Raw genomic sequence first — 12,958 nt, 5'->3', positions numbered from 1 at the left:
CATTGTTTCTGAACCTGCCCCAAAATGTGATGGCTACTCTGCTCTTTAAAATGGCCCATCTTTTCTGAGTGACCCTGCCGTATGAGGAACTCCCTTCTTGCATCCCCCACCAATTCCTCCAGGTGCATGTGGGGAAAGCACCACATAGTCCCTGCACTCCTCCCTGCCACCAGCTATAGCAGTGCAAGAGGAGGACCAGGAGAGGAGATAGGGCCAATGTGCTGCTGCATTGCGAGGGAGTCCTACAATCACTCTAGCTCACCTCTTGCCATGCTGGTGTCTACCTTCCCAGCATCTGAAGAATTAGTACCAGCAGGGGACCTGCAGGCCCATTCCTCCAATCACCAGCCAAGGAAAACCCATTTCACCACTATCATCAGCCTGGTAAAGACCTCCTCCCACCTCTGAGGCCTTCAGCAGTCAGGAGAGACCTGCCCACCTCCAGTTCCAAAAAGGCACTCATCCACCACTGACCACCCAGCCCAACAACTAAGGGGGATTTACTCTCCACTAGAACAACGACCCCATAACTAGAGACTGTGAGGTTATTCTTTTGTCACCAGCAGAGGCTGTGGGAGGGATGGATGGACCCACCTGCCATCGCTGCTGCTAGGGTAAGGAACAGCTGCTGGGTAGCAGGGTCACATCAGGTAGAGGGGAGAGTGAAGCATGATAAGTTGTGGGCTGAGGATTAGAGAGAAAGGGTTGATGCATTTGGGAGGGAAAACAATGGAAAGAATGAATGAGTTTTGTGGAGTGGGAGGCACAGTATTTTTCCAAGGGAATGTTCACTTGTATCACTGAGTCAGAACCTTTTGGAGGGAGCCCCTTGTTAACATTTTGGAAGCACATGACCTGACTAGAAAGTGCCCATCCTCCACCCGGGGCCTATCTGGGAGACAAGAATAAAACTGCGACAGAGGGAAGCCACTCTGTTTATGTCCCCTTTCCCCACGGAGACTGGGGAGGATCCTGAGCCATTATCATAAATACTGTGCTATTTATAGCTATTGAAAGCTGCATTGTCTGGGTCACTGGAGTGTTTACTAGATATTTACAGTCATTATTTTTTTAAAGAGATACTTACCTTACTGGGAATTCCGATATCATGGGTCTCTCACAACTGAAATGTGAGCAGTGTTACTCTATCTTACCAGGGACCCCCATGCTGCCTTCCTAAACTATATGTCAGGGATCTCTCAGGGACCTGCACTGGTCCACGACTGGTCATTGAGAAACACTGATTTAGAGGCGCCTTATCTCTGAATGAGTCCTCTGCTGGTTTCTAATGGGTAACACTCCTCACAGAGCAGCACAAAGAGCTGACATTAGGAGCCAATGTTTATAAGTAGCTAGAGCCGCATTCACATGTAAACAATGCACATTCTTAGGAATAATCATAGTAAATGTGTGTGCTTCTATTGTAATGCTCATTGTTAACCTTATCAAGAGGGAACTGAGTATGCTAGTTCAGCAGAAAGTGGAATAAGAATTTGCTATAAAAAGATCATTCAGCTTTAACAAGGTTTCCCCTTTGAAACACTAATACTGGCAGAACTAAAGCTCAGGTCGGAAACAATGTGTGGCTTTTGTTTTCCTTCTTTCCCTGTTGGGCTTTTTTCCCCTCCTCTCTTGATGTTGGTCTCTGTTGCCAAGACAAACAAATTAAGCTTTACAAATCATAGACTTAAGTGCCCCTTCTATCATTATTTCCTTAGTGCCGAGTGTTAAGAAAATAAAGCACTAAGTAGGTGAAGTGATTGCACCCCCTTCTCTTGATGGCCATTGGCCAATAAATTCAGCCAGTTGTTTCCCTTTTAAGCCTGTTAAATGTCTCGGGAAATTATCCTGGATGTTTCTCCCTGGTGCCAGTAACAAATAAATAAATAAATAAATAAATAATAAGCCCCTTCTATTATTAACATCCCTTCAGATCTCTCCTCTTCTCGGGACAGCAGCAAGAGATCAAAGCCCCCTGCCCACAGTAAAGGGAAGGGAAGCATTCAGCCACGTATAGAATGCACTCGCTTACTTACAGTACCTCTTGGCAAGCAGGAAATGAAAAAGAGTTGGAGGAGTGCGAGTCCTATGTGAGTCCAAGGGGCTAGCTCCATGCTGCCCAGGCCAATGCAACGGAGTGACTGCTCAGGGAGAGGGATAGCAGGCGAGCTGCTTTTACTGGGACCTCACCAAGTCCAGGCTGCGAGGCATCTCGGATTTCAGACCTCTGCTCACTCCCATCATCACCAGAGGGGAACTACCTTCAAGAGACTCCTCAGGCGTCCAGAAGCGCGACGTCACCCCAAACCTCTTCACTGCTGCATTAACCCTTTCTGGGCTCCAGCAGGCAACCCACTTAATGGAGGATATTTGGGGTGGAGATCAAAAAAGGGGAATAATGCTCAAATTTAGACAGCATTTTTCATCTTCAAAGGGAAGAAATTATAAAGGAAAAAAAATCCTTTGTATGGCTTACCAGCTAGTGTAAATGAGCAGAAGGTGCCTGTATCCCCAGTAGGAGGTGCTCAGTGCAAGGTCCCTTTAACTATGCAGGAGTTTGTGTGCTGGTCGAATGATGCATGTTAGTGAAAGGCTGGGCATGCATGGGGAGAGCATTCCTATCATCCCCATCAATGGCCAGGAATCTCACCACGTGAAATGTGCTGCTCGAGGATGCCTCTATCATAACATAACCTGAAGAAGAACTCTGTGTAGGCTTGAAAGTTTGTCTCTTTCACCAACAGAAGCTGGTCCAGTAAAAGATATTGGACCCATGTACTTTGTCTCTCCAACATCCTGAGACCAAGGTGACTACAACATCACCACTGTAACACACATTTTTATGCAGCGATCAAATAATGAAAAAGGTTATTTAAAGATTTGTTCCACTATGGCTATAAAATGCAAATGCAAAAGGAATGGCTCGGAACACCTACCCTAGTAGGTGACAAACTTTTGACAGAATAGTTTTCTATTGGAAAATGTAGTTTTGTTGAAATCTAAATATTTCAAGGGAACACATCAATTTTGAGGGAAGAAAGTCAAAACAATTCATTCTGACTTTATCGTTGCATTTTAATTTGGTTCAACTTTTATATTTTAAAATTAGATTTATTTTATATTTATAATGCTTTGTATTATAGCATAATGTTTCAACATTATCAAAATGAAGTGTTTTGATGGTTCCAAATTGAAAATTTCTACTTTTTGTTCCCATTTAGAACAAAAGCTAATTCAGTGTTGGAATTTCCTGTTGCATGGAAATTCTCTTTTCTGACCAGCTCTACCATGCACCTGTATCTCCCTATAAGGTCTTCAGGTAGGTTGGGCAACTTCAAGAATCTCAGAGCAGTAGCTAGTGGCATGAACAACATGCCTCCATGACCCACGCCCCCAACTATTTTCCTTGCTGTCACAGATCCTCCCCTACTGGTGGTTCCTCATCTGCCCTCAGCCCCTGGCAGGAAGAAGAGCAGCTGTAGACTTGTGATAGTTGGCAGCACAGTTTTTTATTTCACTTTGCAAGAGCACATGCAAATATTGTTTTCTTAGTTTCAATCCTCCTCAGTTTGAACTCCCAACACCTGTTGCTTCTTGTCTCACTTTGAACCCAAAATCTCCAAGAGCAGCCTGGTTGAAAACACTAAGCTTCACCTGCTCTCACAATAGAGAAGCAGAAAATCAGAAATCTGACATATTTTAGATGCAAAACTCTAAAAAGGCCCAGGTTCATGAGCCTTATAAGGACCATGTCACTGACCAGATTTGATTCCTGACTGCCAGCTCTGCCACTCCAGTCAGTAAACTAGTCATTCTACTCTCTGTGTAATAAAAAGACAAAGATCACACAAAAAATCTGAAGGATCTTGAAAAGAATAGAAGCTGGAGGTTTTTATCGGCTTGCAAAACAAAACAGCTCTAGTGTCTGTGGAAACATGAATAACTTCTTTTATAACCCTAGTTTATATGTTACTTGATGAAAGAATGTAACACAGGCAGTCTGGATAAGAGAGAAACTGCAGGTTAGCTTACAACTCCCTGAGGGGGTGTTCCACAAAGGTCTGAATAGAAACCTGCTCAGGCTACCGGGCAAGGGAACACTAAAGGATGCTGGATACAGGGAAGTGTATAGTTAGATACTGGACAAGGGCCAATAACAAATGGAAGAAATTGAGAGGGGCCCACTAGTGTTCCTGTATTTGAGCCAATTCCTGTGGCCCAAGTAAGAGCCGTGGCAGTCCTTGAACACAGCAGACCAGGGGTGGTTCCATTTTAAGGGGCATAGAATGTGGAGAGCAACTCTGCACAGGCTCCTTGTGTCCTAGCATGGAGGACTATTTTCTGGGTGAGGTGGGCCAGAGTAGAGCAGGGCCAGTGGATCTGCATCCTGCAAAGTGCTAAGTACTCCTCTGAGGGGCTGAGAACCATCTGCTCCCACTGACTTTAGTGGGAGGTGAGGATGCTCAACACTACTCAAGAGCGCTTAGCACCTTCAGGAGGGACCCTTCATGTGAATCCACCACCATAACAGCCCTTCTCTATCCCCAGAGAGTGGGTGGTGCAGCATCCAAAGAGTTGACTGCAGTCATGGACCCCAGAGACCTCCCAGCGCATGGCCCATTGACATGGGCCATATGTAAGATGAACCCTTGACCCAATGGCTCTAAACTGCTTACATAGTGTTCTTGAATACACTTCTTATGTCTCCATTGAGATGCAGGGGATGAACTAGCAGATCACTCCAGCCAAATATTTCAGGCTGTATGTAACTCTTGCTGACAGAAAGCAAATAGCTGAAAGCTCTGAGCCCTGTGTGCTGTGCTGCTCAGGAATCTCACTGTAGCACTTGGCTACAAACTTTATATCTGTCCTGCTGCACATACAGTGTACGGGTTTGAAAACTGCATGCCAGTCTGCAACTGACTTGTAAAACAGAGCATGCAGGCATGGTGGTGTGAAAACTGCAGGCAATGTGTTATGACAGAAATTGGAGAGTAGCTACCCATCAATAATCCATCCTTTTGTTCTCTGTTTATATAGCACCTAGCACAGTGGTCCATGATGAGGACATCTAGGTGCTTTGGTACTACAAATAATAATAATTAATAAGTGACTAATTCATGATTAAGGGATAATTAAAATACTATTTGCATTTCCATAGTGCTTGCCTTCCAAAATTCTAAAAGTGCTTTCTAAACATTGTGTGTCTCAATCTGCGAAGTGGATAAGGATTATCACTATTTTACAGCTGGGGAAACAGAGCACTGAAGCAACACCTTCCAAATATGACAGTGAGTGAGTGGCAGCTCCAGGAAGAGAACCCAGGAGTCCAGATTCCTCGTCCTATAGTCTAACCACTAGACACTGACTTCTGGGTATGTGTGAACTGATTTGAATCAAGTCAGATCAAACCTGAAACTAAGCCCATTTCACAGGTTGAGCCAGAAGAACAAAGCTTTTTCCTTTTGTTAATGTTTAGTGAACTTTTTCTTTGTTCCCAGTTCCAGGTACCTCTGCAATCACTTGTTCTGTGTCAGCCCTGGAGCGCTGAAATACCACAAGAGTGTCCGTTCTTCTGTGACTTCCACCCCAGTCTTGCGATCCAAAGCAATTTAGATGATCAAGATTTGAACAGTTGCCTAAATCAAGCACGTCAGTCTGAGATTTGCTCATCCCCAGTACCACTGATCTAATGCCCTTTCTCTTTCAGCAGAGTTTGGTCCTGATTCAGCAGTTTTCTCTCAGGCAAGATGCCCATTAAAATCACTGGGAGTGTTTTCTGCTAAAGAAAGCATTTGAATACTTGCAGCCAAAACTTGAAGCCCATAAAGTTTTGTTATGGGCATCAATGACAGCATGATCATACTCACCTTGCCCTGGTCAACACTGAAGAAACCATTCAAGGAAGAATGTAAAAGAAAATGAATAGTCAAGATGCTGGAGTGGGTTTATATCTCAGAGTGGAAATTACATTCAAATGAAAATCAAACCTGAGGCTTTTGGAGTAGCAGAAGCAACAGTTCAATGAAAGATTAACACTTAAGTTTTATTCCACCCCTCAAAATTTTATTGCTGCATGAGGGAACCCTTTCAGTGGAGAGGTTACAAACTGTGTGCCTTTAAAAGACAGCCTTTAAAAGAAATCCCAGACTTTACTGTAACATCAGAGGACTGTTTTATAAGTTACTCACTGTATTAAACTAAGGCCATGCTTCTCCCTTTGAGCTTCAAGTTCTACTCTATGTGCCCATAATGTAATATCCAGCATTTATGAACTGCAATAGAATTTTATCAGCGTTCCTCCAGAGGCAGCTAAAGGCGAGAGCTGTTTGCAGAGCTTTGTCTGGACTCAGTTGGACAGTCTATTCCCATCTCTGAGCAGGACCCTTATCCTCAGCAACAGAAATATTCCTCTTTGCAATCCAGGAGAGCCTGTGAGCCAGAATGAAAGTAACCGAAAGAACTGGAGACCATAAAATTGGCATTAATTATTGACTTCAACCTGATGGAACTTAAACCAATAATAATAGTGTTTTTATTTGTTAACATATTTCTTTGGAAAATAGAGTCAGTTTAAAGTTTATGATTGCAATTATATTTCTGGGCAGATGACCAGCAAAACAGGGCCAGACAAATGTAAATGCTTAATGGAATCTAACAAGCCATATGTGTCTTTCAGTGTTATTTCATGCCTTGATTTGATTTTACATTTAGTGATTCCTTCCGTGTTCTTCCTCTGTATACAGTATATGATGATCTTCACCATGGCAACCTGCAGTGAGAGAAGAAGGTGGAAGAAGTGATAGGCAATTACAAGACTAACTAATATCCAAGCCCCAACTATCAAACAATCAACCAACCACTGACAGCACCAAGAGTTGAGCAGGCAAAGGCGAACTAGGCAGCTGCATATGGCAACAGATTTCTGGGCAGCTGCCTAGGGCAACAGATTTGGCCAAGCCACACCACTGTCATGAGCAGTGTTGTGACCCAGTACAGCAGGTTGCAACACCACTCAATAAAATTTGGCCCTGTCATCCCTCTGTCATGACTCAAATTTCACCCAAGTCAATGGGAGTCTTTCTATTGGTTTCTGTGGGCTCAAGTTCAAATTCATAAATTAAATTATCCATCTATGTAGTTATATTATACATATCACTGATATCTTAGGCTCTGATCCAGCAAAGACTTAAGCGTGTGCTTATCTTTCAGCATGTGAATGGTCCCACTGAGTTATCACAGGTATGCACGTTAGTAAGTCTTTGAAAATTTAGGGCCTTAGCACCGAACTAAAATTCAGACAAATAACAGAACTCATCTTGCGATCCAATTGAAAGTTTCCTGCTTGTTTCATGCTTTCATGGGCTGAATTACATTCCTTCAGTCTCAAATGATATCGATGATCATTATTGTTATTGTTATTTATTGCAGTAGCACCCAGTGACATCAGAGATAAGGCCCCCATATTGGAGGGCACTATACAGAGAAAAGAAAAAAAAAGATATTCCAGCAGACTGGACTTCCAGCTGGGAAAAAGCAGTAAAATGGCACCAGCATCCCTTGCTGTTGTGGAGAGTGACAGGAATTTCTAAACAAGACAGCTGTGAACATTCACTGTTAACAGATATAGGTATATCTTCTTTTTTAGTAAATATTTATGTAGCTGTCTGAAGGATCAGAAGTCATCACTGCAATTTCCTTTTAAAGGTTTGAAAACCCATGTGAAACAAAGTGAAAAACTTTGTCAGTGAGGTGCAGCTCCTCGAGCTAGTCAGCGGTGTGCAACTTGACAGAGAGGTTATTGATTTGTATTATTTTCAACATATCTGTGCAGAAGTGAGCATACAAAGAGTATCCGAGATCCCTGTTTTGTCCAGCTGGACTTCAATTTTACAAGTGGAGGGAGTACAATAAAATAAATAGACTATTTCCCATCATTCCATCTTGCCAAATGTGGCAAGCCTGTCACCGCAGCATCCCCTTGTGGCAGGGGTAGGATGGGGAGTCCGCTCCTCACCACTCTCCCTTCCTTGTGGCCATATAAACCCCCCTTTCAAGTGAGGTAGCGCAGCCTAGTGGCCAGAGTCCATATAAACCCTCAGTTTGGGGGTGGGGGGCTGAGGGGCTCAGGCCCACCCTCTCCACCTAGCCCCAACCCAGGCCCCTGGAAGCGGGAAGCTTTCCTTGCCACTCACTCGGCAGGGATCTGCCCGCAACACACCGATCATCAATACAGCTTTAACACCGTTTATCTCTATAGTTCCCCTGGGTCACTTCCTACTGTGAATACTGGTTCCTCTGCGGCAGTGGGTCCTCTGGTCTCACATAGTGCCTTAGCTTGGATGCCTCCCGGATCCTGGCTTGCAGGCCCTCCATCTGCAGGAGCTGGCAGTGTGCATCCTTCTCCTCAAGTGGTCAGCCCAGACTGAGCTGATCTGCAGGTTTTTATATCTGATCTCTGTCCCTGCCTGCAGGTATATGGGATCTTGGGGAGCAATTACCACACAGGTGGGGTGCAAAATAAACTTTATTAAGAAAATGCAAAAACAGGGAAAATTTAATAGTGAGGGGTATGGGGTTTGTTAAGGTAGGCAATTGGGGAGGGAGTTCTTTTAGTATAGTATAGGGGGTTTCAATAGTGGGGTACAATACAGTGGGGTACAATACAGTTGGTAACCAATTAACACTGAAGTATAAATGTAACAGGTAGCTAACAATTTCTAGGTAAAGGGTGTGTCACAGCAGCATATAACCAACTAACAGTTATGGGTAAAATGTGTTAAATAACCAACAACTCTAGGTAAAAATGTGTCACAGTGGTGTAAATATAAACTGTGAGGTGTGTGAGAGAGAAAAAGGGTAACCAATGGGGTTTTATGCTAGACTTCAGTAATACAATTGAGGTTTGGCAGCAGTAGGAGCGGGGTGAACACGTGGGGGAAGGGATTTTAAGAGAGAGAGAGAGAGAGAGAGAGAAAGGCAGTGGTAGAGGAATGAGGTTAGGGGATGGGGGAAGAGGAGCACGTGGTGGAGCAGAAACCAAAAATAGAGGCGCTACAGAGGGAGATTTAAACTCAGGGAGACACAGAGAGCAGACAGGCTGCAAGTTTAAACAGCAGAGAGACTGCAATGAGTGACTGGGGAGCTCGGGGGGGGGGGGGGTGGGGCAGTGGGAAGACAAATTCAAATAGTAAAAACCTTATCTATCCCCTAACTTAATCAAACTTATATAAAATGACAATCAGCTACAGAATACAACCAGGCAATGATTTTCTAAACTTATCTTAACCAACAATTAGGCAACACAACAAATATCACAGAAACTTACAAGCTCTACAATCTTAACAAACTATGACTTATTAAATTAAAAAAAAAACAAGACCTATGGTGCACCTTATGCTATGGGGAGGTTACAGAGGGCAGAGTGGTATGTATCCAGGACCCAGCTCCCAAGGAAGCCAAGAGATGATGGCTACAGCGGTGGATACAGCTGAAAGCAGAGAGCCCCAAGGCAAAGCCCACAGGAGCAGAGCTTAGCAGTGGCAAAGAGCCCTGTAGTTTAAGAGAGGTTTTAAGACACAGACCAAGGTTTAGCTTGAGTCTGTGAGCTGGGGAAACAGAGCCAGCAGCTAAAATAATAAAATAAAAGTATAGAAAGTTTTACAGAGGGATTCTTACCAGTCCCCAAGGCAGCAGCAAAGGCAGAAGCAGCAGCAACATCAGAAGAGGCAAGGAGGGTTCGGTACAGTCTCAATAATCAGGAGATCTCTCAGGTAGCAATTAGTTCTTCGTGGGGGGGGTTTCAAAAACGGGGGTATGCTCAAAATAAAACGAGAGCGGAGAAAGGACCCCCCAGAACCCCTGGCTGATCAGACCAGGCAGCAATGCAGGAACCTTTCTGAGGTGTGTTTCAAAAATGTCTGGTTTTAAAGGCAAACTTGGGCAGTTTCCCACCAGTAATCCTGATAGGCTCCCTCTGTCACAGGAGAGGGGGCACAGGGGAAAAACTGAAGGTAAGCCCAGAGACATGCCTGGACATAGTCCTGTGCAATAGGTGACTCAAGAGCACATGAGACTATGACTCATGCCCAGGATCTTAAAACCACAATAGGCCTTGCAGCTCTGGACATTGCCTACCCTACACCAAGCCCAGGTTCAACGAGGTGATAACAGGACTAACCCTTTGAAAAGGGCAGTGGTCCCACTTAGCATGCAGCACAAGTGGCCATCCCTTTGAGAAGGGCAATGGCTCTTGTTAAACAACTTAAGGGGCCCTCCCTTTGAGAAGGGCAGTGGCCCTGGTAAACAACTTAACAGCCAGGGAAGGGCGGCCACAGGAGAACAGAAAACAAAATGGAGTCTGGGGAAACAAAATGGAATAGGGGAATAGCTGTAACGGACAATCTCGAGTTGGAGCATGCCCAGCAGAGCTTCCGGGGTGTGGCTTCCTCTGCCAGGAGAGAAGGTTTTCCCCTGCTGTATCGGTGCGGGGCCACTCTGCCCTGTCACACCAAGGTTCCCATTTTTTTTTCCCCAGTGGCTTCAAGTTATTTATCCATCTTTAAACCAGTTCCTCAGTGGTGGCATGGTGCAAAACTTCTGAAATCTATTCATGTACCACTGATTTCCACTGCATTGTGACATACAACATTGCCCAAGAAAAAGTCTGTCTGTGACAAGTAAATTCATTCTCAAGAAGAATCCCCAAGAAACCATCCTTGGATCCAATGGAGTGTTTTCAGTCTCTCCTACCAGTTCATTCCTTATTTGTTGTCATTTTCTCTAGTGGTTTTTGTAGCTGTACACAACTTCATAGTGCCTGTACGTCTTCTTTATCACAGCTCCAAAATTTGTTAGTTGCTGATACATGTTTCTATTTCAGTTTTTGTTCGCTTTTTTAATCCAATACAGCCTGATCCAAAGTGCATTGGAGTCAGTGGAAAGACTATCATTGACTTCAAAGGGCTTTGGATCAGGCCCATGAAAATTATGATTTGCAGCTGGTGTAAATCAACATAGGCTCAACCAAAGTCTATGGGTGTCATAAACAGATAGCTAAGGGTTAATGTCTCTTTCACCTGAAGCACCTGACCAGAGGACCAATCAGGAAACCAAATTTTTTTCAACTCTGGGTGGAGGGAAGTTTGTGTCTGAGGTTTTTTTTTCTGTCTGCCTGCTTTCTCTGAGCTTTGGAGAAGTAGTTTCTGCTTTCTAGTCTTCTGTTTCTAAGTGTAAGGACAAAGAGATCAGATAGTAAGTTATATGGTTTCTTTTGTTCGGTATTTGCATGAATATAAGTGCTGGAGTGCTTTGATTTGTATTCTTTTTGAATAAGGCTGTTTATTCAATATTTCCTCTAAGCAATTGACCCTGTATTTTGTCACCTTAATACAGAGAGACCATTTGTGTGTATTTTCTTTCTTTTTATATAAAGCTTTCTTTTAAGACCTGTTGGAGTTTTCTTTTCTGGGAAATTTCAGGGAAATTGAGTCTGTACTCACCAGGGAATTGGTGGGAGGAAGAAATCAGGGGGAGATCTGTGTGTGTTGGATTTGCTAGCCTGATTTTGCATTCCCTCTGGGTGAAGAGGAAAGTGCTTTTGTTTCCAGGACTGGGAACGGAGAGGGGGAGTCACTCTGTTTGGATTCACAGAGCTTGTGTCTGTGTATCTCTCCAGGAGCACCTGGAGGGGGGAAGGGAAAAAGGATTATTTCCCTTTGTTGTGAGACTCAAGGGATTTGGGTCTTGGGGTCCCCAGGGAAGGTTTTTCAGGGGGACCAGAGTGCCCCAAAACACTCTAATTTTTTGGGTGGTGGCAGCAAGTACCAGGTCCAAGCTGGTAGCTAAGCTTGGAGGTTTTCATGCTAACCCCCATATTTTGGACGCTAAGGTCCAAATCTGGGACTAAAGTTATGACAATGGGGCTATGCCAATTTGCACCAGCTGATTATCTGGGTCCATGATACTAGAAATAATAATGTAAATTACATTTTGTAGTTACGGTAGGTATTTTGTGCTAATGCACTAGAATTCTCACAATATTCCATCCATTAAATGTCAATGGTTAGGAACAAATTTCCCAGGTGGGGTAGTTTTTCCATAACGGCCTAATACGGGTTTTCTTGTATCTTTATATGAAACATGTGATGCTGGCCCACAGGATGCTGGATTGGATTGACTGGTTTGATCCATTATTGTAATTCCTGTGTTATGGGAGTCTCCAGATAGGTTTCCCATTCAATTCTTCTAATTTGTTTTTTTGAACAGAATAAAACAGATATCTTTCCTCTGAGACAACTAGTTAGTGCCATCATTTTATTTATGTATTTATTTATTACAGTAACACTTAGAGGCCCAGACACATATTAGCACCTTGATGTGAATAATGCATACTAAATTGTGATGTAACTACCTGCTACAGTCACACAAACAGTAAAACAAATCATGGCAAATAATAGGCACACACTGTAGCCTCAATATTGGGATCTCTGAGCAAATAACCCAGGCAATGAGAGAGTGATAGTTTCCCTCTTACTGAAAATAAATGTCCACTTATGGGAGGAGCTTCTCTAATAGGAAGACCCAGCTATTAGTCAGTCCTAATTGGCAACTTCACCTGTTCTTCCATTCCTGGTTTCCCCATGCAGTTCTACCACTACACCTCAATCTTAACCTGCCACAGACCCTAATATTCAAGTCCTGGCTCTTCCATCTTCAAATACCAGCTGTCTTATCAAATTGTGTGGGTTTGCATGGGTAGAAAAAAGTTCTATCCTAGTCAATGAAACAGATTTAAGATCTGACCACTCACATCCACGGCACAAAAGCCCAGTTGCACTAATCTAATTTGGCACTGACAATTAGGTGAAATTTTTGTGTGAGTAAAGCACACAGAGGGTCACATTGTCAGCTGGTCTAAAACAGCATAAGATTATTGGTGCCAATAATGCTATGCTGA

At 43.6% G+C, this 12,958-nt stretch overlaps 1 protein-coding gene across 4 annotated transcripts in view; it reads right to left on the bottom strand.

The window, feature by feature from the left end:
* Positions 1-2,262, bottom strand: part of PAMR1 (peptidase domain containing associated with muscle regeneration 1) — a 72,885-nt gene extending 70,623 nt beyond the window's left edge. For 3 of the 4 annotated variants that reach the window (XM_030560049.1, XM_030560050.1, XM_030560052.1), the window contains exon 1: positions 2,042-2,262. In XM_030560049.1, the coding sequence (XP_030415909.1) occupies positions 2,042-2,114 (73 nt within the window). In that variant the 5' untranslated portion in view covers positions 2,115-2,262. Of the gene's footprint in view, positions 1-2,036 lie in introns of all 4 variants that reach the window. The other variant, XM_030560051.1, reaches the window with a different exon arrangement.
* Positions 2,263-12,958: the final 10,696 nt, after the last annotated feature.

The sequence above is a fragment of the Gopherus evgoodei genome, chromosome 4 (assembly GCF_007399415.2).
Source record: "Gopherus evgoodei ecotype Sinaloan lineage chromosome 4, rGopEvg1_v1.p, whole genome shotgun sequence".
Lineage (NCBI taxonomy): Eukaryota > Metazoa > Chordata > Testudines > Testudinidae > Gopherus > Gopherus evgoodei.
This window is presented reverse-complemented; position numbering and strand designations above follow the sequence as displayed.